General features: G+C 47.4%; 9 protein-coding genes across 9 annotated transcripts; 3 read left to right on the forward strand and 6 right to left on the reverse strand.

Moving 5' to 3' along the window:
• Positions 1-2,252: 2,252 nt before the first annotated feature.
• Positions 2,253-2,441, reverse strand: N7481_011158 (Polyketide synthase enoylreductase; the record flags this gene model as incomplete). The annotated part of the gene is made up of 1 exon (XM_057270377.1): positions 2,253-2,441. One exon carries the CDS (start codon positions 2,439-2,441, stop codon positions 2,253-2,255), a length of 189 nt encoding a protein of 62 aa, XP_057117551.1.
• A 25-nt stretch (positions 2,442-2,466) lies between these two features.
• Positions 2,467-3,377, reverse strand: N7481_011159 (zinc-binding alcohol dehydrogenase family protein; the record flags this gene model as incomplete). Its single annotated transcript, XM_057270378.1, has 2 exons — positions 2,467-3,043; positions 3,112-3,377. 2 exons carry the CDS (start codon positions 3,375-3,377, stop codon positions 2,467-2,469), a joined length of 843 nt encoding a protein of 280 aa, XP_057117552.1.
• An 807-nt stretch (positions 3,378-4,184) lies between these two features.
• On the forward strand, positions 4,185-5,693 carry N7481_011160 (uncharacterized protein; the record flags this gene model as incomplete). Its single annotated transcript, XM_057270379.1, has 1 exon — positions 4,185-5,693. One exon carries the CDS (start codon positions 4,185-4,187, stop codon positions 5,691-5,693), a length of 1,509 nt encoding a protein of 502 aa, XP_057117553.1.
• Positions 5,694-8,072: 2,379 nt separating this feature from the next.
• Positions 8,073-8,649, forward strand: N7481_011161 (Pectate lyase catalytic; the record flags this gene model as incomplete). Its single annotated transcript, XM_057270380.1, has 3 exons — positions 8,073-8,253; positions 8,306-8,442; positions 8,494-8,649. 3 exons carry the CDS (start codon positions 8,073-8,075, stop codon positions 8,647-8,649), a joined length of 474 nt encoding a protein of 157 aa, XP_057117554.1.
• A 157-nt stretch (positions 8,650-8,806) lies between these two features.
• On the forward strand, positions 8,807-10,453 carry N7481_011162 (uncharacterized protein; the record flags this gene model as incomplete). Its single annotated transcript, XM_057270381.1, has 1 exon — positions 8,807-10,453. One exon carries the CDS (start codon positions 8,807-8,809, stop codon positions 10,451-10,453), a length of 1,647 nt encoding a protein of 548 aa, XP_057117555.1.
• A 3,091-nt stretch (positions 10,454-13,544) lies between these two features.
• Positions 13,545-14,270, reverse strand: N7481_011163 (GNAT family N-acetyltransferase; the record flags this gene model as incomplete). Its single annotated transcript, XM_057270382.1, has 1 exon — positions 13,545-14,270. The coding sequence occupies one exon, from the start codon at positions 14,268-14,270 to the stop codon at positions 13,545-13,547; it is 726 nt and encodes a 241-aa protein (XP_057117556.1).
• Positions 14,271-15,035: 765 nt separating this feature from the next.
• Positions 15,036-15,425, reverse strand: N7481_011164 (uncharacterized protein; the record flags this gene model as incomplete). Its single annotated transcript, XM_057270383.1, has 1 exon — positions 15,036-15,425. The coding sequence occupies one exon, from the start codon at positions 15,423-15,425 to the stop codon at positions 15,036-15,038; it is 390 nt and encodes a 129-aa protein (XP_057117557.1).
• Positions 15,426-15,482: 57 nt separating this feature from the next.
• Positions 15,483-16,346, reverse strand: N7481_011165 (uncharacterized protein; the record flags this gene model as incomplete). Its single annotated transcript, XM_057270384.1, has 1 exon — positions 15,483-16,346. One exon carries the CDS (start codon positions 16,344-16,346, stop codon positions 15,483-15,485), a length of 864 nt encoding a protein of 287 aa, XP_057117558.1.
• A 1,098-nt stretch (positions 16,347-17,444) lies between these two features.
• N7481_011166 (uncharacterized protein) lies at positions 17,445-18,922 on the reverse strand (the record flags this gene model as incomplete). Its single annotated transcript, XM_057270385.1, has 4 exons — positions 17,445-18,401; positions 18,460-18,552; positions 18,610-18,735; positions 18,806-18,922. 4 exons carry the CDS (start codon positions 18,920-18,922, stop codon positions 17,445-17,447), a joined length of 1,293 nt encoding a protein of 430 aa, XP_057117559.1.
• Between the last annotated feature and the right edge of the window lie 7,304 nt (positions 18,923-26,226).

Consider the following 26,226-nt stretch of genomic DNA (forward strand, 5'->3'; position numbering starts at 1 on the left):
CTTAGCTGACATATTCAGAAAGTAATTATTTACTAGCATTACCAAAAATACGCTCCGATTGAGCGATATAGATATATATATCTACAATATTACGCTCTTATATAACTTTCAAAGCTATAAACATACTCAGTATGATATATTGAACTCTAAGATAGCCTAAGACTATATAATTAGCCTTAAGCGTTGAAATATGAAGTTAAGAAAAATCGCATTTAGTATGGTGTTTTGGGGTGTCCCGACCGACCGTGTGTCCCGACCGGCCGTGAACTACGTTACCGTAATTTACTATGACTCATCAAGAATACATTGGCAGATGCGATGTGGATCCAAGTCTAGCCTAACCTGGAATAATGTGCTTCAGGTGGAGCTCTAGGAAACAGTGTGAGAGAGAGCGGAGGTAAAGCTGATTTCCAATATTACTGTATTATATTGTACAAACATTCTTTAATAATGTAAATTCCGCCAACATGAGAAAGCTACAACCAAGTCTTACAACCATTTCATCCTCCTCCACTTCCAATCCCTCGTCATTAGGACCAGTGGTATGATTAATTCAGCGACTGATGTTTTAGAATTATACTACAACCCAGCTTGATTCAAAGGATGTATATAGAACCCTTCATTGCACATCACACAACGGACTGATTGTACGTTGCTGACATAGTACAAAACGATGAGCTGGATCTGAATTGTGTCAGCTTTCCTATCACGAAGGCTCAAATTGTGGAAAAATGCCTCAAGTGCAATGGCCCATTTCCTTGAAATTATGCCAAGAATAGCGGCTCCTAGCAATAGAAGACCCATATTTAGTAAATGAGCTAAGATAATATACAACATTTTCCGGCCCTGCGTAGCACCCATTACTAACCACAGGTACTATACTGTTTTACTGAGATAATCTAGAAAGGCAGGAAGGGATAATGCAATAAATGTTATATAGCAGAAATTCCCCTATAAATGTCACTGATATCTTTGAGATCGTAGAGGCCAAAGCATAAACTTAGAATACAATACGTACTGATTATTTTATAAATGGATTATTGAGCTACTGAAAACCAATGCAAAGAAACTGGGCCAGCATTGGCATAAAATTAGCCTTTTTCTCGAGCTATAACGAACGGTTTATATATCAGGAATTATTAAAAGAATTCCAAGAAGTATTTCGATCTATATCGATAGCTTCTTCCTCTAAAACAGCCCTGTTAATATAATAGACAGAAGAAAAGATAAAGCGTATACCGCCAAGTCTATCTTATAAAATGGCCAATCACCTTCGAAAACCCACTGAAAACGTAATCTGGTAATCAAGGTAAATAGAAATATTGTGATGAGAAGTGCTTAGATAGATAGTTCGGAAGCTATAATAAAGACTGCCCAGTGAGGAATGAGTCGGGCGTATCGCCGTTATCTCTGCCCCCAGCACTGGGGTAGTTCATTTTGGAAACTGTTGTCATGTATGCCGTATTTTTGCGTCGCCTTCGCGACTTCTGGACGTGTAATCGGGAGCTTGGATCCCATGAGCATTTGATTTTGGCTTTAACACATTGCTGAGATGTGGGGTGTCGTTCATCACAGTTGATCTTTCGAAGAAGACAGCTAGTGCAGCCTGTACTGGGTTAAAACCCTTATCTCGTACAGGTCAAGGCGGCATACCTGTCTTGGAGCGTTCCTTGTGACTTGTCATGATAGATAGCGCGAGACTGTTCTGCAAAGGCGAGATTGGAAGTTCGACAGTTACTCAACTCGGGCAACTGATACGAATCGCTATAGGCTACTTAACAGGAAAAGAGGACGAAAAGCAGTCATTTTCCTTCGTGACGTGATAAAATGGAGGGGGATAGGAAGGAGCAAACAGATACCTGATGCCAAGGCCTAATACCAGCAGTAGGTAACTCAAGTATTCATGGCAGGAATTGAGAAGATACACTTTCTCTATCCCAATACGGCTACTTTCATATTTGAGTATCTGTTCCGTGTTTGAATGGTAATAAGGCGAAACGTATAGAGATGGGTACCTTATCCGACAGCCTGAGGCTTCTCCTTAACAGCTGTCTGCTGTCTAAAAGAGCATAGTCATGTGATATTTTCATTCATTGAACCTTCTAACGACCTTCAAGACATGTTTGAACAATGCAAAGCAACTCAGGAATCAATTCCTTCGGAGATGCATCCATCCTCGTCTCCAATACCGCTGGCCTCCCGATGAGAACCCCCCCCCACATGTATACGAAGCCACCATCTTCGTATTACCTCTACAGTTCGACCACCAGCTTCGTGGCACTGATACCCGTCTTGGACTTTTCTAATGCAGATTGGATATGCTCCAACCCTTTGCCGACGATGAATGGGGGTGGGAGGCACTGGAGCTTCCCGGATTGCAACGCAGGCGTAACATAGTCTTTCCAGACAGGCGTCACAACATCGTTGACAGCAAATATCATACCAGCGTTGACATTTGCAGGGAGATCAGTAGTGGGGGAGGAGGGGATGCACGCAAGCGAGGTGTCCTCCGTCCAGCTGCTCAAGAATAGTGATGTCGTTGGCGTAAGTCTCAGGGGTAGCTATGGCATCGAAGATGCCAATGAACTCGCTGCCTTTCTCTCGAACTGCTTCGATAACCTTCCCTGCAAGCGAAGTATCCTTGTGATCGAAGACTCGAGCTGCTCCGCATCGCTTGCTGAATTCAAAATTGTGCGCACCGGAAATAGCGATAACGTGGATTCCGGCGGCCGTGGCAATCTGGATCGTCATCGAGCCGACAGAAGATGAGCCACCGTAAACGACAAGTGTCTTGCCTGAGGATGGCACGTCATGCAGCGAGGGGTACGGAAGGCCCAGGGCTGGTGTAGCAAAACCGGGCATGGCGACCCCAGGCTCCTCGACGGAAAGCGCGCAAACAGCCGCCTCCAATGCGAACGGCACGACGACACCATCCGTGAATGAGATCTCATCAGGAAGTATAGCCGCTTTATCAGCAGGAATTACAGTATACAGAGCGAATGCGCCATCCTGAGGGCGGCCACTAGTCAGATTGATGGCATGCCTGTTGAACAGAGGTAACATTAGATTGGAATAATTTAATCTCGAGAGATCAATTCTTAAGCAACATACCCAATAACACGGTCTCCTCCCTTGAATCTTTCCACATCTTTTCCTACTTCATACACTTCACCGGCGATATCGCAGCCGAAAATAGCAGGCCATTGCTGAACAAAGACACCGGAGTCTTGCATATGGCAGTCGAGAGGGTTGATGGCGATGGCGGCATTTCTAATGACTAGTTCACCCGGGCCAGCTGTGGGGAACGGGGCATCTCCCAACTCTAGGGGAGAACCGGCTTTGACGAGCCATGCAGCTTGGTTTTTAGGCACTGGCATTCTGATAGGAAGAATAAGCGGAGAAATCTTTGCCTGAAGCTGGAGGTGACAAGAAGAATGCGATGCCGACCAAAACGGTTAATTGATTCCTTTGGTTGATGCTAAGTAGGGAGAAATGTCATTTTGAGCAGAACCTGCCGAGTTATAAGTGCTTTCGCATATCTGATCACAGCCAAGGAGGAATGGTAATTAGCAGTCAAAATAAGCATTTGATTTCAAATCGATATCATTATTTCAAAGCAGCTCGGTAGTAAATAATTATTACACAACGACGCATGCAAATGTTAGGGTACGTTGGGATTATCTTAGGCCCGAGACCTGAGCCTTTGAGAACCGCATGTGCCGTTCCCATTTGGAACCACATAAGCCGTTGTACGATTAAATCCGAGTTAATTCCGCACTAAATAACCAACTGGATCAAGGCCTCAAGAGTGAAGATGTTTCCATTTATTGTACTAACACGTATGGCGTGTGCGTGGAGGGAGGAAAATCCAGAGGAACGTAGTCGCATAGGTGAGAGAGTCAAGCTCTCTCCCTGACTATCTAATTAGTTACATGTAGTTAGTTCATGACTGCCTGAAACCTAAGGCGGTAAAGTTGGTGCTTGAGGCACCCACACTCGCTAGTTATTAACTAGTTAACAAATTAGTTGACACAAACGAGAAGGCCGAAGATGGAATACCCTGGCAACGGCAGTACATGGCCTTTAGGTCCCCGCATTATCTACACGTGATCACGTCATCGTTCGCAATCTCCCCAACGTCTAGCCCTTCTTCCAACTTGAGCGATAAACGGTTGTCAGCTACTATGCGACTGGGTCCACACGATCTGCTCGAGTACAATGCAATATACAAAGTGCTAATCTGCCGAGATTGCCACTACGCTATTCAGAAAAATGCGCTGGGAAGCCACTTGCTCCGCCACAAAATTTACCGTGAAGAAAGACAACGCTTACTGTCCACCATTAACGGCCTTGACATCGTTGAACCGGATGATCTTCCCCTGCCCAACGCAAATACACTACCGGTTGATACTCTACCTGTGGTATCTGGGCATTGCTGTACTGTGGCTGGATGTGGACATCTCTGTGCCAGCTCTAAACGCATGAGACGCCACTGGAGCGATGCCCATGGCGTCAATGGATCAAATAATTTTTCCTCTCTTGCACGCGCAGTAAAGCTTCAGACATTCTTCCGCGGTACGAAACTTAAGTATTTCGAGGTCTCGGCGACAAGCAGCAATGCCGAGTCACAGCTTTCCGATGATAAGATTGGATATGGTAGAGAGGGCTCTACGCTGAACGCAGCGCCATCACCAGCACAGTCTACGCCAAACTCCGAGCCTTGTCCTGCGGTGGACCTAGAAACATTGATATATTTTCATCATTTCATCACTGCAACGAAACTGTCACTTCCTGGGGCCGTGGACTCTCTACCGTCGTCACAATACTGGGAGAAAGACATCATTCCACTGGCTCTACAGCGACGGTGGCTAATGTGCGGATTACTGGCCATTTCCGCGTACCATTTAGCCACGTTCGAGGATGAGACAACAGCACAAAAAATTCACCGTGAGCGGGCGGCAAAGTTTAATTCCGAATTCTTTGCCGGGTTCAACATGATAACCAACGATGATACGAATACAATGGCCACCGAGGCTTTCCAGAAAGCAAACAAGGCAGGAATACAAATCAGAAGCATCCTGAACTGCATACAATGGACTTTAAATGGATTCACTATGAGCCAAGAGACTACCCCAGGTCCTGCAACCTTTTCTCAGCTAGAGTCCATACTACAAGGCATTCGAAGTTCTGTTTCTTCTGAATCGGTGACGTCTTTATGCAAAGATCAGAGCAGGGATGAGGGCTCTCAGAGAGCCTTAGATAAGAATGGCTCCTTAGAAAACGACAATGCACGGACTATGCTACTCAACCATATTCATATGCTTCCGTACCGCATGGCAGAGATTTTCGGAAAACCAGATCATGATCAAGATGCTCCAGCCATTCTGCTCGCCATTGAAGCCTTGTTCAAATGCTGTATTAGCAGTTTTGAATCTGATGATTTGTTAGGAGTGTGGCAGTGTATGGCCGCATGGCTGATTAAGACACCGGATCATTTCAACCGTATGGTATCGCTCCAAAACTCAGCCGCGCTTGTTGTTCTAGCCTACTGGGCCGCCATTCTGGTTGAACGAGCCGAAAGTCGTGGGGTTTGGTTTATACATGGCCTCCCCAGGAGAATATTGTTACAGATTCGGGAGCATCTTTCTACAGATGATGCGGCTTGGGCTTTAGTTCAAGAAATGATGGTATGAGCTGGAAACTACGACCCTCAGATAATTATTTGAATAGCACTTTCAGACTTGAGCCATATTTTGGCCATCTATATCCTTATGTAAATTATTAGACCCTTCCTTGGAAATGCCACTTGGTTTGAAATACTTCACTCAATATGTCAGCTCGTATGTGTGCCCATTCAAGGAGCCCGAAAGCAGCCCTACGAACTAGACTATAGTTCGATAAAGAAAATGGCCCTTTTCCTTTCGTAAATTTCCGACAGTCAACCTATGCACGGTACGTATTTAATAGGACAGGGTATTATTACCGAGGACGTACAAAACTCGAAATTCACACTAATCTATATTGGGTTTAGTTCGCCTGTGATTAGGGCTGGGAAGAGTATCTCTCTGTTTCCAAGCAGGGAAGGCAATAACGGTCGCCACTGTAGAGTGTATGTATCCTTGTCTTCCCTCCGGTCGCTCTTCTATGTGACATTCTCTCGGTTCGAGCTACGTCGCGTCCTCTTCGGCGATATTCTGTGTCGGGGGTAATCTCGTCATATGTATGCTGAACCGATACCTGCAATATATATATCCCCAGACCTGCACTATCGTATACGTATGGATGGATGGATGATTTCATTTACCCTGACCCCTCACAATTGAAAGCGATATGCAGGCTACAACTACTTTCGAGATACATCTTGATTATTCCATTGATTGTTTCAAACTGCCTGAATGGTGGACTTTGAGTCTCACCTGGTAAAGCATGTCGTGGCCTTGTTGCCATTGGTGGTATTTGGCTGCCTTTATGGCGTGACTATGGTGAGATTGCGAGTAAGACGGACTGAGAGCGTCCGATTTTGGCTGCATTTCTGTTAGGAAACGCGAGAACGCGGGCAAAGCTGAAGCTAAGAATCTGGACAGTGATTGCGTTGCAGATGTAGTTTTGTTTCGAATTTGTTTATTTGCACGTTGGTTTGGCCTATCTTTGAGCTGGAACGGTGACGATTTATTGTGAAAACGGTGGCGAAGATCTTTAATTGTGAGCACGGATTTAGTGGGTATGATAGGTTCTTGAGTGGGAAGAGGAATTGATTCTGATTTGGATGCGGTAGATTGCTGAAGGATAGAAGTATAGGTTGTTTATAGGTTTTGGGGCGAGGAGATAATGGGCGGTATCAGATAAGGAGGTTGGGAAGAGTAGGTTGGTAGGGCTATGAGTGGTTCTAGGTCGGTTGTGATTGCTGGTGGTTGAGAGTAAGGGTCGAGGTCAATCTTCGAAGATTTCTGTACTGTAGTGGGTGCTTATGGTGTTATTTGGGGTAGTATCTGCGTGCTGGCGTTGGTGGTTGTCTTCTTAGATGGTTTATGTCCTGCGGAAGTACGGTGGCTGGACGTTGGCTGTCTAGGTGGAGGGGATACGTTGGTTTGAGGACGAGGTGTATCCGTAGCTTCGAGAGTTTGTTTTAGCTCGTCGTATATGACTTGCTATACACAGTCGTTAATATGTAGTTGCTGTCCTTCTTGGAAAGCTTTGCTTTGGAGCCGCCCAGGCGTACGAATGCTTGACAAGCAAGGCAGCAGGCCATGTCACCGAAGGGTGCGTTTGGTTCATAGAAGAAACCGGCTCGGGCCATTTGGAGCGGAGTAACGCCATCGAGCACTTGTCCCTGGAATGACCGAGCTCGCGCCTCGACGGTGGAAAGGCGGTTGCGATGAAGTGTTTTTCTCGAGGGACATGGGGAGAGGTGGTTTTTTGAATGGAGCGGCGGGTTTTGCGGGTTTGGAGGTAGAGGAAAGGTGGCGGGGAGTTGGCAGTGGGTTTTCGCTGCTCATTCTGGAGTGGTCCTTCTGGAGTGCTCTCCTCTCTTCTTGTAGATATCGCAAGGTACTGTAGTTCAGCATTTCTTTCTTTTTTACTTTCTTTTTTTTTCCCTTTTTCCCTTTTTTTCCTTTTTTCTGTAATTGGTGGATCTTGTAATTGCGTAGATAGTTTCAAGGTTGCACACAGCCACGATGCCAAAAGCTCCCCGTATCTTGGCATCTTGGCATTTGGCATTATCACTATAAATGTGTCTTGGTACTGGCTACATGAAACAATGAAGCACCAATGCGGAAAATACGACGTTAGAAAATATCTTATATTCCCGTGAAAGGTAGAGATGGAATGCCCCAGGCTGAACGGTGACCTGGGCCCTGCATGACTTCTAGGGAGCCGTGGGGTAATTCCATCCAGTCAGATATCGTAGAGTTTCTTCATGGACATTAAGAAGCCCTGCAGCCGGACGGAGTGTATGTGGCTGAGACAATATAGGGTAAGCCCTGTCCTTTTGTGAGCTCCAAAGTTATAAAGTCTCCCTTTTGACCCACGATTTGATCAAGCATCAAGCGTTCAACTATCAACTAAGGAAAATGCATTCTAGCGCTATCATTCTCGGTCTCATTGGCATTGCCAGTACCCAGACTCTCAACATCCCCTCTCGTGTGGGTGGTATTATCTCTCTGCCTTCTCATAGTGAGATCTCGGGCAGTGTTGATCTGGGCAACCGGGAGTACGATCGTGGTCAATCCTGCGACAACGACGATGACTTTGGTATGTCTATATTAAAAGAACGAGCCCAAAGAACAGAGCTAATTGAATATAGGCGACCACAACGCCGTCTTCATCTTGAAGGATGGAGCTTCACTGAGCAATGTGATCATTGGAAAGAACCAACTTGAAGGCATCCACCGCAAGGGATCTTGCACCCTGACCAACGTCTGGTTCCGTGATGTCTGCGAGGTGAGTAGTCCCATTATCTATCTGGCCTACTGGTACTAACGTGGCCCCTAGAGGATGCCATCTTCATCCTTGGGCCCGGAGATGCCCAAGAAACAAATCAAATCAAAGCGGGGTTTCGCCAGATTCTATGGGCGAGTTACATGCCTGTGGGCGGGTAAGGAAATGAAAACCCGCCCCAAACCCGCGTTTGGCGAGCTCTACCCTTGAGTCCTTGACCATTCCACCACGTGATATCTTCAAGCCTTACGTCATCGACTTGTATGCAGTTCCTAGAAAGGGGAGCTATCCAAGTATCTAATGCAGCCAAATGCACCGAATATGAAAATGGTCTGGGTGCAATCTTCTACCAGAATCACTGCACGCTATGGATCAGACGATCCACGACCACCTGGATCTCGCGACCATGGGCTACAAGCAAGCATTCTCGCGCAAGTTTAATCAATGGAGTATGCTTGCTTTAGCTTTCAATATCTTGGGTACTTGGGCAACACTGGCATATGACCTGGGTAGTGGTTTGGCTAATGGCGGGCCTGTTTGTATCCTCTGGGGTCTGTGCTCCGTCACTCTCTGCAACATTTGCGTCGCCATATCACTTGGCGAACTATGCAGCAGTATGCCCACTACCCTGGGGCAGGCTTACTGGATATTCCGCCTCTGGGAACATCCTGTGGGGCGTTTTGTCTCGTATATTTGTGCCTGGATAAATACATTTGGCTGGTGGGCTGCCACGGCATCACAAGCTGCCTTCATGACTAATTTCATGTTCTCAATCAAGTCCATGATCAATCCTAGGTGGCAAGGCGCCAGTGGCTGGTTGCTATTTGTTGTTTACCTTGGTATCACACTGCTTTTTACCATCGTCAACGCAATAGCATGCCGCAAGGATGGTATTCTGCCATGGTTCAATAATATCGTCGCTGTCCAATTTGGCATCCTTTTTGTCGCATTTACACTGGCCATACTCATCTCGGTCGGTATCCGACCGAATTTGCGATACCAAACGGCACCATTTGTTTTTGGTCAATGGCTGAACCTAACTGGCTGGCCTGATGGCATTGTGTGGTTTATTGGTCTCCGCGAGGCTGCTTATAGTCTGTCCGCATTTGATTGTGTTATTCATATGGCAGAGGAGATCCCAGCTCCAAGGACCAATATCCCTCGAGTACTTTATCTCGTCGTGATCATAGGCGCCTTAACAGGATTTCTCTTCATGATCGCCTGCCTGTTTTCCATCCAGGATTTATATGGGATCCTACAGTCTCCAACCGGACTTCCATTTACGGAACTAGCAACTACCACGGTCGGACTGAATGGCGCAGTTGCGCTGATGATTCTGTTCGAAATTAACGGCTTGGGACAAGGTGTCAGCGTAATGACGGCCACATCGCGTCTCACATGGGGCTTTTGTCGTGATGGCGGCTTGCCATGGGGCGATTACTTGACTCATATTGACTCGTATTGGAATTCGCCTCTGCGAGTGCTGTGTGCTGATACTCTTGTCATCTCATTGATCGGGCTGCTATACCTCTTTAGCAAAACAGCGCTTCAGGCAGTAGTCAGTGCCAGCACGATTGCCCTGACTGTCTCATATGGATTGCCAATTCTCACATTGGTTCTTGTTGGTCGTGACAAACTACCGTCACGGAGATTCGATCTTGGCCGCTGGGGCTATTTGGTAAACTGGATCAGTGTTGTTTACTGCTGCATCATTACAGTCTTTTTCTTCTTTCCAGAAACGCCAAACCCGTCCTCCAATGAAATGAACTATGCTATTGCCGCTTTCGGGATCATGTTGGTGGTTTCAGTGGTACTGTGGTTCATACAGGGCAAAAGGTTTTATTTGAAAGAAGACAGAATGATGCAGGAGACGATTCGCGCAGAAAATTTACTACCTGCGACTCAACACATTCGTTCCGACCAGATTCGCTTTTACCTCGAGACCGACCGAACCAGGCTAGCGGCATCCCGCTTACTGGCGCTGTGGAGCATGGACCCTATGAGGCAGTTGTAAAACTTCCTGCCCAATGCACCCTTTGCTCCTGCTCTCATTATAAACCCAGTACGGCTGGGAACAGTCTTGTCATCCCAGCAAAGAAGCTGGTAACCTTGAATCTTGCCAGAGCGCTGCCGTCACAAACTCTAAGTCTGTTCCGATATCATCATCTCAAACAGCTGCGTCTGACTTGAAACCAGACCAGCCTTGCTCTGACTGTCCAAGGAATGAAATCAATCGTTATCTGGCTCGAAAAGAGGCGGAGTAGAGGGAACTGACAGCGAAACTGACGACCGAAGCCGCCTGAGCTTTAGCGTCAGACATCTTTGCTTTGCCATGGAAACTTTGGTTACCTCCAATGACCACCAAACTAGTGGCGAGACATGGCCTTTTAATATTTAGAGGTACATAAATGGCAATCTTCCGCAGCTTTTCATATCCTATGCTGGTTGATCTGGGGATTAAATTGTGGGAATCGATCGAAGAATGTAAACAGCAACACCAGATTCGAGACTTTCTGTACGTTTATATAAGGCGCGCCGCTTCTTAATATCGGATGTAGTCTCTTCACGACTTGTTGTGGCTTAATTGGCGTTCATTGGCGATATCTTTCATTGCCTTCACTCGCTGCTTTGTCCAATGTCTCCTGCAGTCTGATGTTCATCATCTTCGCAGATTATAGTTTTCCAGTGAAACTCAGACTGAAAAAGTTCAGATCATGGAGTTCCATCATAGCCCTAGTGATCTCCTGAGGTTGCGCTGACGGAATAAGCCGTGGGTTTATTGTCGAAAGAAAATGGGGAATTTCCAGCGAATCTGTAATCGGCTTAGTCAAGGACGACGAGGTCAACACAGACACCTGCCTCAAAATATCAGTCTGTGCCTAGAAGAGAATTCATGCCTTCTGTAATAAATGACCCTTAGGGTTAACATTCACCAAGAAATATTCCCCCAGTTGATCTTCTTTCGAGATACCCACAACTTTCTCAGAAACGTGTATCGCCAGGATGGGTCATTTGTATCGAAGCAGAGAGCAATCGTATACCGCACCATCAATTAACAGATGGAAAAGGGATTGTGGTACAATACAATGGTGTCTATTATGATGGACTTTGATCTCTCGATCTAGAAATTCGCAAGTACTGCGATCTCGTTGTGAAAGGACCCATGACCGGCAGTCCCTGGAGGGGAAAGTCGGTCGAAGTATTAGGCCTCTATGGTTCGAAAGCTGTTCCCTGAGGTACGGATTGATAGTATTCGAGCAAGGGCTCCAATACTCTGAATACTGTTTTCTCAGTAGGGCACCGCTTTGTCTACTACTCTCCTGCACTCTTCGAGTGTGGTGGTTTTGTCCTCTTGCAATCGACCCATCTGCCACAGCAGACTGCCGGCGAGCATTCCCATCTTACACTAACTAATTACTTTGTTAATTAGCATACCTGAACCAGCTCCTCGTTTACAAACCCACCTAACGTGGCCTATCTCTTCGTTCTCATCTAGTCAGTCAAAACGTTGAATTTTCTTCCAGAATTCGAGCAATCCACATATGGCAAAACGTTCGCCGAAAAGGTCTAGTAAAGGGGCCTTTGAAGAGATGCAGACTGCTTTTATCAGTGCCATTGCAGGAAGTACCGTTCTTCTACAGGACCTGTTCCTCGCGAATTTGTCTTAATTTTACGCAACGCAATTCAACAGCTCCAACCGTGTTCACAATTCGAAAACTCTCTATGTTGATTATGATGGTGGTGTAGTCGGTCAGTCGGTGATGGAGGCATACCAGGGATTGAAGGGCAATGGTTTTCCGACTTTGTACGCAAAGACCGCCAGTCAATATTCCACACCAGAAGATGTTAGGGGGGGCAGTCTGCAGTGGTGACTTCTGGGCCGCTATCTATACTTCCACGAATGCCCCAGAAAGTCTCAAAGCAAAGCTGGCTAATGGAATAAACTCCTCGGAGACGGCCCTGACCTATGTCTGGAATGGCGCACGATATCCTACCTTAGCTCAAAGTGACATCTAATCAAAAATATTGGTCTTGGGTGAGGCTTCTCGCTCGGTCTACTATGCCAGCAGCGCTTCAGGCGTACTTGCTTCTACCAATCTATCAAATCCTGTGGCACTCGAAGCTTTCCTGGACCCCGTACCAGTCTCTGATATCAACATCCAATCAACGGTTCAAGGCACACGAGTTCTTTACAACACGGTATCAATGGTCATGCCAATTCTACAACAATTCCTCTTCGCAATGGCACTTAATAGATTATCAGTCAAGTTTCGCATCTACTCCAAGTTGGGAGTCATGACGAACAGCCTCATTCGAATGGTGACCTCTGTCATCTTTACCTTCGTTGGAGCTTTTTGCATGACTGGGTACATTTGGGGATTCAAGGAGGTATGGGCTGTGACTGGTAATCATTTCATCCCTACCTGAGTGGTTGTATGGCTTTTCATGCATATCAACTTCATGATTTTCGATGTTATCATAGCTTTCGTACCTATACAGTTCATGCCTTTCTGCGTCCTCGCCTGGATCATCACGAATGTTTCCAGCTGCATCAGTCCGTTTGGATTAAATCCTGGCTTTTTTCGATGGGGCTACGCACTTCCTGCCCATGAGGTTTACCAAATGCTCGTTCAGATTTGGAGTAATGGATGCCAAGACCAGTCCTATCGCGCGCTTCCAATTTTGTTTGCATGGTGGATCGTGGGACTGTCGACTGCTTTTTATTCTACTATTCACCGGTGCCGAGTGACTCTGGAGGCAATGAGCGAAAGATAGTCCGGAAATGTCAGGAAAGCAACTTGAGGCAAATTAGCTTCACTCGCAACAGATGTCATACGGTGGAATCTTTCTATCACAAGCACATTACCTGTGGACCTAGTTATCCTAGGACTATGTACACAGTGAAAGAATGGCGGACTTGCGACACAAATGAATTTGATAGACCATTATACTGCAGCTCTGTCATATGAGAAGAGAAATGGGATCAATGTTAACACCGATATAGGAGCATGAATTGATTGGCCACGGCTGATGAGAACTTTTATTCAAGGGTCTTCGTAATGGCTAAGTAAGCGACCATGGATTGCGGCACAAAGTACTGGGCCTTATTTGTGCTTGCACTTGGCCTTAAAATCCTTGAGATCCTTCTTTTGGCTGCCATCCTCCTTGAAATTCCCCTCATCAAGCCACTGCTCCATTACACCTTTTAAACCCTTGTCCCACTCATCCCGCAGCATAGCAAACCAAGCGGTATCTCTACTCCGCCCCTTAATAACCATATGATGTTTGAAAATGCCTTCAAACGTGAATCCCAGTCGCGAAGCCGCATTCCGCGACGGCGCATTGAGCGAGTCACACTTCCACTCGAGCCGCCGAAATTTCAAATCTTCAAAAGCATGGCGCGCCAACAGAAAGATAGCCTCAGTGGCACCAGTGGTGCGTTGAAGTGACGACGAGAACATCACATGGCCGATTTCCACAGTGAAATGCTCTGGAGTGATGCGCATCAGAGTCAGATATCCAATTGGCTTTCTGAAGGTCGGCTTTGAGTTGCGCTTATCAATGACGGCGAAGAAAAACATATCCGGGGATGCTGATGCCGCAGTGATTTTTTGCTCGAACTCATCCAGTTTTGTGTAGGGTCCATCGGGCATGTAGTCCCAAAACGAAGTCTTCATGGCATCAGTTGCTCCTACTAGATTGAACAGGTCTTTTGCATGTTTCAACTCGAGTTTCTCAAGGTCAATGGTTCGGCCAGTTAGGACCTTTTGACTTGGCAATAATGCCGGTGTGAGGTTGACAATTGGACCCCGAGGTCGTGCTACTGTCATCATGAAGATTGAATGGTCTTTGAATGAGGCAATGGAGAACTAAAGGGCTTGAAGGGCTATTTAATATGCCCTTGTTTGGTGTTGCGGCAACTCCCCACAATAACCCAGAAGATAGGACTCTGATTCGATACTAACGCCGAGAGCTTACCATATTAATGGTTTTGATTGGTTCGATTCCCGAGGTCCTAACGTTTGGACCCCTCTCCTTTTCTTGCATAATGAGCGTGACACTGCTAATGGAGTTTGACCTGCAAAAGCTCTTAGCGATTTCCCACTGTTGCTTGATTTCACAACCCAATATGTGGCGCGGCGATATGAGCCTAGTCCATGGCACACTTAATAAATGGTATCATAGCGTTGGGTGCGACCTATCTGCTTCCTGCTTCACAAAAATCGAATACTACGTCAGGTCGCATCTCAAGCAATTGGTGAGATTTATTGACAGCATTTTATGGATTTAGGAGATGAAATACTTTATATGGTCTTATCGTGGTACCTGAGTGGAATGTGATAAAGGAATGTGTTAATAGGCTTTGGAAAGCATTCTTCCAATGGTTTGTTCCGCTTCCAATGTCGAATTGTTGTCTCGCCAACCATCATCCGACGGAAGGCTGGGCCGATGGACACGCTGGCTAGCATGTGGCCAGCACTCATGTGGCTAGCCTCGTTATATCTATCCTCGGTCGCTTCACCATTAACCAGTCGCGCTTGACGTCGTTTTTGTTGACGTAACTAGGTAGTCTCTTGGCTCATAGTGAATTCATTTCAAGTCCATTGTGTGCAGTTCAGGATGCTTCTGATTTGTATTCCTGCCTTGTTTGCTTTCTGGAAAGCATCGGTGGCCATTGTATTCGTATCATCGTTGGTTATCATGTTGAACCCGGCAAAGAATTCGGAATTGAACTTTGTCGCCCGCTCACGGTGAATCTTTCGTGTTGTTGTCTCATCCTCGAATGTGGCTGAATGGTACGCGTAAATGGCCAGTAATCCGCACATTAGCAACCGTCGTTGTAGAGCCAGTGGAATGATATCTTTCTCCCAGTATTGTGACGCCGGTAGAGATTCCTCGGCCCCAGGAAGTTTCATGCAAAACATTCCTTTTAAAGTTTCACGGTCTTCGTTCGCAGGAGAAGTGGATTGAATCGGAGCCAACATTTCAGCTTCTGCTACCAATATATGTACTGCACATGATTTTGAGATTCTTCCAGCAGGTTACTGCTCTTTTGAATGCACTGCAGTCACGGCTTTGATCCCCTTCATTACCAGCCAGCCAGCCATGACAGAGTGCAGCCAGCTGCCAGGGCCTGACTCCAGCAGCGTAGGCTTTCCGTTCTTGCATCTCCAGAGCCACGTCTCATTCACGAATACAACCATATTCTCATTTGAGCTGTTCCATGAAGATTCTGCGCCATTGGGGCCGCATGGCTCGATGGCGGATAATATCAAACCTGTCTCTGAATGCCCTCTGTATGATGGAGGGGCAGCGAGACCTAGCTCAATGCGCTCACATCCGGCCATACCACCGTCTCCAACGTAGTCAACGCGATATACACCATTCACAATGTCACCATGTTTAAATAGGAGATCATGAACCCAGTCTGTGTCGAATGTGCGCTTGAGCCCGGGATCGCCTATCAGCTGGCGCATGATGAAAGCCTGGGGCGTCCAACCAAAAGCCTCCTGCGCCGCCCGGACATAAGCTTTTAGCAGGTTTGATGGTTCATTTTCAGCGGCATTAACATTTGATAACGTAGCGGCTAACCTGTCCGCAATTGGGCTGATGAGAGTCGAAACTGGGATGGGACGGGAGACGAGTCGTTCGAATGTGATGACCCACTCATCAGTGTCCGACGCAATGTCTCCCGGTATGCTGGATGGCTCTAAAGGCGCTGCGTCTAACGATGAAGGGGAGTTAGATGCTGCTTTATGCGATCGGTAACGGCCGCTCTGAGAGGTGGTGTTATTAGAAACTTGGTGGTTTAAGTACAGCAGATACGCCGTTGGTATCGCGATTGGTACAAGCGAGCCTAGCGCGATGAAAACCACTGCTGGAGTGCGCATTAATCCGAAGGCCATGATGTCAGTCTGCGTGCGACGCTTCTGATGGATTTCGCTATTCAGCAGACCAGGGTGGTGGCGTGGACAGTGACAAAAGAGGAACTTCCGTCCGCGGTTGAATAACGAAATGCACAAGCGAGCCGTCACACCGCCTGACGTTGTCTAATGGGACGAGAACAGTTTGAGCCCGTAATTTATCCACTCTCCAATATATTGAGTTTAGATAAGACTCACTCAGCGTTGATTAGAACTAGGCCTGCGGTAGCGAAGCTCGATTAAATAGTAGTTGTTTTGAATGTATCCTGGCGAGCCTGAGAATATATTTCTAGGTAATCACGCTTGCTGATATAATCTTGTCCTAGACATGCTTGTAATTTGATTGCTATAAACTATTCACGGTTTCCAGGTTATAAAAGAGGTTTCCGACCGTAGAAATCCCTTTGTGTAATAACACGAGCAGTAGTCAGATAATAGGCCTATTACAAAGCCAGTCTTATCAAAGTTATAGATATCATTATCTAGGACACCGTTTTCTTCGATAACAGATTAAACTAATCTGAACCATTTACGTAGGCTTGCTAGGTCTTTGTTTTGGGCACGCTAATAGTCGTATCGCTTTGAAAATCGTAAATAAAGCTTAGATCGACGTTAAATATATCTTGTACCTATTTAACACCGATAGTAGAGGGTAGGAAAGGCGGATAGTGATTTTCGCGTGCTACTAGAAAAAGATTCGTCATATTAGCGATCGTACTGGGCCTAGGAGAAGCACAACGTAAATCTAGCGATAAGATCCACTTAGAAAGCGAATCTTCTTCTTCCAGTGTTAATTTATAGTTATTTACATGCGTTTCCTGTCGATACGTTTTGCCATTGATGCGATCGCGTAGTGTAGTATGCGGCATGTTATAAACCGCTGCTGCTTGGCGAAGGCATCTCGCTGATTGATTCTTTATAGCTTTGATAACTAGTAGGATTCGGCCTTCCCTACCTGGCAATTTTGAAGGTTTTTCTGGGCGTTTTGGTGGCATGGTATGTGGTGGAAGATGGTAGGTGACGCGTGGGACACGTTTTTTGATGGGGTGTACGACTGTGTGTACGACTCGCTAGTCCAATTCAAACCGCCTCTGTATCTGCCGTAGCTAGCAAAGACGACGTCGAGTGTCGGATCGCTGCATCTATTGCGGAATGCCATCTCTCAGCCTCATCAGTACTTTGAGCTCTGAAAATGAACTTAGTAGTAGTGTGAAACGGGTTCACGGAATTTCTGCTGGAGACATTCACGCCTTGAACACTGAAATTGAGATCATTCACAGGACCGATGGAGCAGTTCGCTAAGTACAAGGACATCTCCGGAACTGGTTGTTGGTAAAGTTCTTTGTTACGACCGAAACCATGCAAGTAGCCTGCTCGCGTAACCACATAATGGCATTCCTTAGTTATACCATGGCAATGGCATTCTAGGTCGCCTTCAATGATTGGTTTCGTTGCTCGATGGTCCTTGTTCGGAAACGTTGAATATACTGACAACCTCCGCAAAGGTTCGGGATCCAGAAGTGCCGCGTTCTTTCGCTCCACGAAACTAAACCATTCCAAATCCGGGTGGATAAGCTGTGCTGTACCCAGGATATCACCGTACATTGCACGCTGATGATCGAGCTGGCCACCCATAAATTGGAAGAACTTGGCTATAACACACTGAACTGTTTGCAAAATATGCATTTCGAACCACAGGAAAGATTCCTGAATCTCTTGGTTTTCTTGTCGATCGTCCTTTTCTTTCGTTGCTTGCTCAATTAATTTGCTGTGGACGCCCTGGCGGAGGAGGTAGGGATCATGGGACTGTTCAACCTTGTTGCCGGTGCTGGCATCATAGGACCTAGTGCTCTTAGCCAGGAGAATGATATGTTTCTGTGTTGCGCGCCATGCTTTCGCGATTAGATTTGCCCCGTTGGATTTGTCAACCTTTAATTGTTTCGCTTCGGATTTGATTTCTTTGAGGAGACGTTCCAGCATAAGCAGCACGCTGTCGTTCAGATTTCGCTCAGCCAGGGCATACACTTTTACCATTTCCTAGAGAATAGCGTTGGCTCATACAAGATTCAGGCCACTATACACTTAGAAACCGCACCTTTGTATTAGTGTATATGTTTTCGAAAAGTCCAGCCACCCCATCTGTGCTTGGTTTAAAATGATGACCTTCCTCGAGTGGATAGCTCACGCTCTAAGTCCGGGGAATCAATTCGATCCTTCTTAAGTCTGTTGACGAGTAAGTACCCACCTTCAGAATCGTTTCATATTCTCTTGACTGGGATTTCTGCGCTTTCGCAGTTGCAGAAATATAAGAGTAGAGATATTCGCATACGTGCTTCCACGCACTGAGGCGTTCGAGCAGAATATCAATAGTCTGGACGCAGTAAACACTGGTTACCGCCTTGTTTCTTATGCGGGTGGTAACAGCCAAATATCTCACTTACCTCACCACTATCGTAACCCAAAATAGTCTCTTCGTCCGTTGAGCAACGGCTTACGCTGTCGTCGCCTAGTGCTGCTAGTTGCTGACTGTACTCATCTGGGGCTATAATAGCCGACATGGCGCAACGAAAAGGGGGCTGATAAAGTCGGGGGAAGATTTATGTGCCGTGAGATTATCGAGTTCGTCCCGCCGTGCGGATTCTCTTGGGTTCTGAGTGTTGTAAATCGAGTGTGGACTGTTGTGATATGAGGCTGGTGCAGATCAGGAACCAAGCCGAACCATCGGAATTAATCCCGAGGTATCTATACGAACAACCAAGTTGATTGGAAATCAACTTGTTCTTCTCGTTGTATATATAGCATCATGTTCTCTCTAAATAGCATAAGACAATTCATACCTCTGAATTACAACAGGTTATGAGCCCGGGAGCAACTCTCGGGTGCCGTCTCTACTCATCTGAGAATCATATTGATTACTTTAAATACATATATATCTACCCCGCTTTACATCAACCAACATGTCTGCTCTGGTTCACGACTCGCCCGACCGAGCCGTTACGGCCATCGAGCCTCTGACAGGAAGCGACAACTTCGCGACCTGGAAACGTCTCATGACCTCCTACCTCAAAGCGAGGCAGGTCTGGGATGTCGTGTCGGGCGACCTTGAGCGTTCTGATTGCTCATTCAAGTACGCCAAACCCATTACGGCGGACATCCACCCGTTGGTGGAACCGCATCTCAACGGGGCGGTGAGGCAACGCGCGATTGAGGCGCGCCTCGAAGTGGAGGTCCAGGCATTCGAGCGCCATCGTGAATGGTCGCGCTGCGAGGCCGAAGCCTACCACACTATCTTCCGGTATCTCTCCCCCCATATCAGTATCTATGTTGCGGGGCTGGAGACATCCCGCGACCTCTGGAATGATCTCGAAGAACGGTACCGGCGGATGGAACTCGCTACGTTCTGTGAGCTGTTCGCTCAGCTGCGCGAGACCACCGGCGAGCGCTGCGGTAGTGCACGTGAATTCGTCGATCGTATACGGATGCTAGTCCATCGATTGAATGCGATCGCCCCTGGATCCATCGGCGACAAAGCGCATATTGTAATTCTACTGACACAAATCGGACCGGAATACATCCTGATCGTGGATGCGATCCAGAATGATAAGGATCCTGTGAACCCGGCCAATATCGGCAACCGTCTGGCGAATGCCGAGCAGACGGTGCAGCGAAAGGACGCTGTGACGTTTCCGCCGAGAGTGCCTGGCGGAACGAGCAACCCTTCTATCAATACGGTGCAGAAGAACACCAAGAAATGCAACTACTGCAAGAAGCGCGGCTATGTAGTTGCGGAATGCTGGAAGAAACAGCGCGAACAACAACCGCCCAGGGACCATGCCCTGAAGGCTGAAAGGAGTGTTTCTGGCTCACCAAGAAACAATTTGCTAAACATACCATTAAGCCAGATGGAAGATCGGCAGGGCCCGCCGACTTCCAAGAGACTGCGGATCAATATCGTGAGGGCGAGGGTGACGATCCTTTATACCCACGCACCGTCACCCCGGTGGATCCTGGACTCGGCTGCCACCAGCCACATCTGCTGGGATCGGAACTGCTTCAGTAGCCTGCGGCCCCATTGCGAGATGTTGGATACGGCGGACGACCCAGTGGAAGCCGAGGGGATTGGGACGGTGAAGCTCACGCTCCGGGGGAAATTCAACCAACCCCTGGTGTTGAAGAACGTGTACTTCGCGCCGTGTATCGGGATGAACCTGATCAGCGTGCCGAAGCTACTACGAGACTGCTACTCGGTGGTGGCATACCTGCAGAACGTCTTTGTGCAATGCCAAGGACGGACGGTGGGGACCGCCTACCATACGGAGGAGGATCTACTGATCCTGCGGTGCCATGTGAGCAAAAGATCCCGAGAGCGAGTCCAACTGGCGAGGGCGCCGGCGACCTATGACCATACAGATTCCCTGGAACCGCCGGCGGTGGCCATGGACGTCGACGACCCTCAGGAGTCAAGTGACGTAGAATGTACAGCGTTAACCTCTGAACTCGGTGGTGAAGCTCAGATACTCGAAGCAGATACGGGCACAGGAGTGGACCAGGCCCCCGAAGCGCTGTGGCACGCTCGGATGGGACATCTGAACCGGGGTGACTTAAGGGTGGTCCTCCGGCAGACTGGCACTCCGTACCGACCGCAGATACAGGCGCAGCTGTAGGCAACGCCGCAGTGCCCAGCGTGTATGTCGGGTAAGCAGTATCAGAAGAGGAACTCCCGTGCACAACGGCCACGTCTGTATTCAACGAGAATTTTCGAATTGATTCATTCGGACATCATGGAGATGCCGGTCGCCAAAGATGGTTCTAGGTACGTAATCACCTTTACTGACGACTATTCTCGAGGCTCGTGGGCCTATGCTATGAGATGGAAGCATAAAGCGCTCCAGAAGTTCCAGAACTTCGAGGCCTGGGTGCACCGACAGTTCGGCGCCCAGATCAAAAGGTTCCTCACCGACAACGGGAGAGAATATTTGCCCATTGGAACACATCTCGAATCCCAGGGAGTTGAGTTTGACACCTCGCCGCCCTACTGCAAAGGACAGAATGGACTGGCCGAACGCACCAACCGCACTATCTGGGAGCGGATCAACACGCTCTTGTCCGATGCGAACCTACCTCCTTCCTGGTGGTTTGAGTTAGTGGACACTGTGGTCTATCTGAAGCTGCGCGCGCCAGCTTCAATCCTCCGGAAAAAGACCCCGTACGAAATTATCTACGGGAAGCCGCCATCGCTGTTACATCTATGACGGATTGGCTCCCGGGCATGGGTCTTAATCCCAAAAGAGCATCGAGCAAAACTCGGAGCGAGATCGTCTGAGTGCCGACTGCTAGGTTATTGCGAGCCGAATCAGTACAAGCTCTATAAAATCCATTCGGGAAAGACGGTCTTTTCCCGTGATGTCGAGTTCGACGAGAGGACCCCGGTGGCGCCACTCGTCGAGGGGGAAACAGGCAACGACCTCCCGGACAACGCTCCTCCATCGCCCGTCTTTCCATCAATGCCAAACTCAGTCAGTGGGCTGCCTACACCACCTCTATTGCCATTACCTCTGTCAGGTGATAAAGATAAAACGCCATCGGAGCGTGATGAACAGACACCTCTAGTGGTCAATCCAAGCCAACAGGGAACCGACTTAACATCGGATCTTGGGTATTCAATCTATGGTCGCAGACGAAGACCGTCACGGCGCCTCCTGGAATCACTCGGCAAGGTATACTCGGCAGACACATTAAACACCGCATCGGACAGACAGGTCGACCCGACGACCTTTCGTAAAGCGGTGTCTGGATCAAACCAGCTAGAATAGTAGGCTGCCATCCAGAAAGAATATGCGTCACTTCTCGAACACGGAACATGGGAAAAGGTCCCGCGAAAGGACGTTCCTGCCACAGATCATGTAATTGGGTACAAATGGATCTTCAAGACCAAAGCCAACGGAACACACAAAGCGCGATTGGTCATTAAAGGCTACTGGCAGAAATATGGTATCGACTATCACGAAACATTCGCTGCGGTGTCCCGGATGGACTCCGTTCGCTGCATTGTTGCCAGTGCCGTACTGCGCGGATGGAAACTCCACCAATTCGATGCGATCACCGTATTCCTTCATAGTGATGTCGATTCGCCTATCTATATGGAGCTACCCGAAGGCTTCGAAGAGTCAGGATACGTATGCCAACTGCGCCGCTCACTCTATGGGCTGAAGCAGGCCCCGCAGATTTGGTACCAATGCGTCCACCGCGTCCTGGCTTCTCATGGGTTCACCATAGCTCAATCGGACAACTGTATATTCTACAAATCCAATTACATAGTCTGTGTTTACGTCGATAACTTTCTCATTGCTGCTGCAAACTTGCATGAGATAGAACAAGTACAACGAGCATTGCAAGCAGAATTCTAATTGAATGACCTGGGGACGCCACGCTCGTTCCTCGGGATCCAGTTCGACTATCACGTCGATGGGTCCGTGTTCATTCACCAACACCAGTATATCCAGAAGGTGCTCTCCGACTTTGGTATGGAAACTTGTCAGCCGAAGTCTACGCCGATGAATCCCAAGCAAACCCTGAATCATCGTCCAGACGAGGCACTTCTGGACGAGGAAGCAAAAGCTCGTTATGCGACTGCTATCGGTTTGTTGATGTATCTGATGGTTGGTATGCGACCGGATATTGTGTTTGCACTGGGCATGTTGAGTCGCTTTACGTCTCAGCCGCAATCTCACCATCAAGTTGCTCTGCAGCGATTGCTTCGCTATATCCAAGCCACACAGTCTCATCGTATCACCTACCGCAGTGGATAGCTTATCGGGTATACAGACGCCGACTTCGGGGGCTCTGTCGTCACTGACGGTGCATACTCGACGTCTGGCTATGTATTCTAGCTTGCAGGCGCGCCAGTTTCCTGGTTGTCCAAGAGAAGGGGAAGTGGCCACGTCTACGATACATGCTGAATACATCGGACAATACAATGCCATTCTGCATCTGCAGTGGCTCCGCACCTTTCTAGCCGAAACACAACTGTATCGGTCTCCGGTCACTAACATCATGGCTGACAACCAGTCCGCGATTGCGCTTTCTCGCAATCCCGAGTTTCACAAACGGACGAAGCACTTCAATGTGAAATTTCACTATCAGCGAGCCGTGCTGGATGCAGGCGAGATTGAGCTTTAATATATTCCAACTGGGGAACAGGCCGCGGATGGTCTCACCAAGCCATTGGGACCTACGGCCTTTGCTAAGTTTTGTAGTCTCTTAGGCGTCGATGCTTCAGAGACCTCGAGACACACCGCGTGACAGCACAGGCGCTCTTTCCACTTTATTTTCCCAACGTGGGTTTTTGAGTGGTTTTACTGAGGCCTGAATGCTCTGCGCGAGTCCAGTATCGCCCTGCTAGCAAAGCGATCCTGAGGGGGAATGTTGTGATATGAGGCTGGTGCAGATCAGGAACCAAGCCGAACCATCGGAATTAATCCCGAGGTATCTATACGAACAACCAAGTTGATTGGAAATCAACTTGTTCTTCTCGTTGTATATATAGCATCATGTTCTCTCTAAATAGCATAAGACAATTCATACCTCTGAATTACAACATGGACGTTCGGGCTTAGGTATATTCAGCCGACAATTTCCTAATACTAGAGAGTACGTCTGTAGGAGCCGTAGTGCTAATGTATGCCATAGCCAAGAATTCGGAATTGGACATTAAAGCGACGCTTGCGTCATGACTCTGGAGCTTGCTGACATTTCTCTGGTCCGACGGTATATTTCAATGGCACGTGAGTTTTAATAACCCAAACCACGGATTCGGCTTAGCGCAAAATGTGGCTAGGCCTATAAGGCCAACTCGCGTTCACAATTGTTTAGGCGTAGTGAATATTTTAACCAGTCAAAACCACAATGGGCTGGATTACTAGACGGTCCCTATCTGGCAATTTGTAATTAGTTAACTAACTTAATTTATAAGCGAGCCGTACACGCCACTCAAGGGATGTCACAGGTTGTTTCTGACCGACTCGGTTTAAGAGGCGTAAATGCTTCCAGATTGTCGAAGGTCTCTGCCGATGTTGATGATGGCTGACCTGTTGCATTCAGCCTGTTCTTCGCTCTCTCTATCATATCATGGATAAGAACAAGCTTTAATGGCGAGAAACTTGGAGCCGCGTCTTCTGGACGAGTAAAGATTAGCAGGAAGTCGGTAGGACGTTGCTGATTGTAAGGAAAGGGGTGAAGCGTATGTACGCTAGCTTCGCGTAAAATATATAATCCAATGGTACCGAGGTCGTATTGTAAAATACGCTGAACCATTATAGCATATCGGTGGGTAAAATGAAATAGAATTAGAACTAGCATATTTAGGATTTATTTTCCGGGAACCGAGTCTAAAGAGTGTGAGGTCAAGCTGAATTTGAAAACTACTGTATGAAGAGATTTCCACTGTCGGCTACTCATGCTAATGTATTCTGTCTTGAGTTTATACCACACCATCTTCTCACCATCCTCAACCCCAGGAACCTCAGTCCAGCTCCTGGCTTTGGGGCTATGTACATCGTGTCTGTGCAACTAAAGGGCTACATCTTCCCCATATGTAATAGTCTGTGGGCTAGCAAGTCATACAGTAGGTGAATGAGAAGCGAATGTGTGTTTGTCTAGAGGTATGTACATAATCATCAACACTGTTCGGATCTACAATTTCGGTAGAAAAGCTTCCATGTACGCTAAACATCGTGGCAGTGGTATATACTGAGAATAATGCTGGAGGGAAAGTATGCATGGTGTCCCAGAATTTAATCCCCAGCGTTAGATAGTAATAATGGAATACTGTCTCTTCTTGTCAACGAGGATTTGTCAATCATCGATTCTCAAGGTTTGATCTAACGTGATATTCGGGAGTTTCAGACACGGTAGCTGTGACGGGGTTATAGGAAATCCCTCTATGGAATTGCCGGAGATCCCCTCCTAAGTTAACGCTCCGTAGGCGGAGCCTCTACGAAAGCTACATGACTTCTTTTATCCAGTTGTTAGTGGGAAACTGCAGCTTTCAAGATTCATCTTCTACTTCTTAGCCTCTTGTCAGACTGATTTAATCCCAGGACCGGGATAGATCGGTATGCTATAAAATTCGCCAGCATTTGTCAGCAAAAAGAAGTCACTGGGTCAAGTTCGAGCCTTGTTGTATTTTCAGAATAATTTTTCACTATCCCTTTCGGCCTCGGGGAGCTTTGAAACGCGGAGAAATAGATTTAGCCTTGATTCTGCCGTCGAGATAAGACCGGCAAGACAATTCCTCATTTACAGAGGTGATTTGGGGCGAGAGAAATTCGGCGGTCAATGGACGAGGGGTGGAAAGCTACTTTACATGGGCTGGAATATTACGTTAGGCTTCAAGCCCGGTGCACGCATGATTTAAGAGGCGGGAGTAATTATCGATACAGTCGGTAGCTAGTACAAGTTACTGGACAGTAATGGCAGTGACTGCATTAAACTTTATTAACTTGCTTGAGCTCTTTAGCGGGAACTCTCCTCAAACAAAACTTGTTTTCTTTTACGGTGCTCGGCCAAAAGTAGTTGAAGTGAAGTAACTGCCTTTTTCATATCCACTACCTCCCTCCTGAGGCTTTCAATTTCAGAAGCAAATTGCCTTTCGAGTAGACGCTTGGGGGCCTTGCTTTCCAATTGTCTGTATGTTTCTGTCAGTTTTCACTGGGCTCCAGAGACGTCTGCGATGCACTTACTTCATTCGATCGGCAGTGCTAACATGTTTATCAGTAAAGAACAATAATGGCGGGATTTAGAGTTGGAAATATGAACTCACTGCCAGATGGCAGGACTCGCACTTCTATGCGGCCCAGACGAT

Source organism: Penicillium waksmanii (assembly GCF_028829765.1).
Source record: "Penicillium waksmanii strain IBT 27052 chromosome Unknown utg000009l:1.0-4314994.0:1.0-4318279.0, whole genome shotgun sequence".
Classification (NCBI taxonomy): Eukaryota; Fungi; Ascomycota; class Eurotiomycetes; order Eurotiales; family Aspergillaceae; genus Penicillium; species Penicillium waksmanii.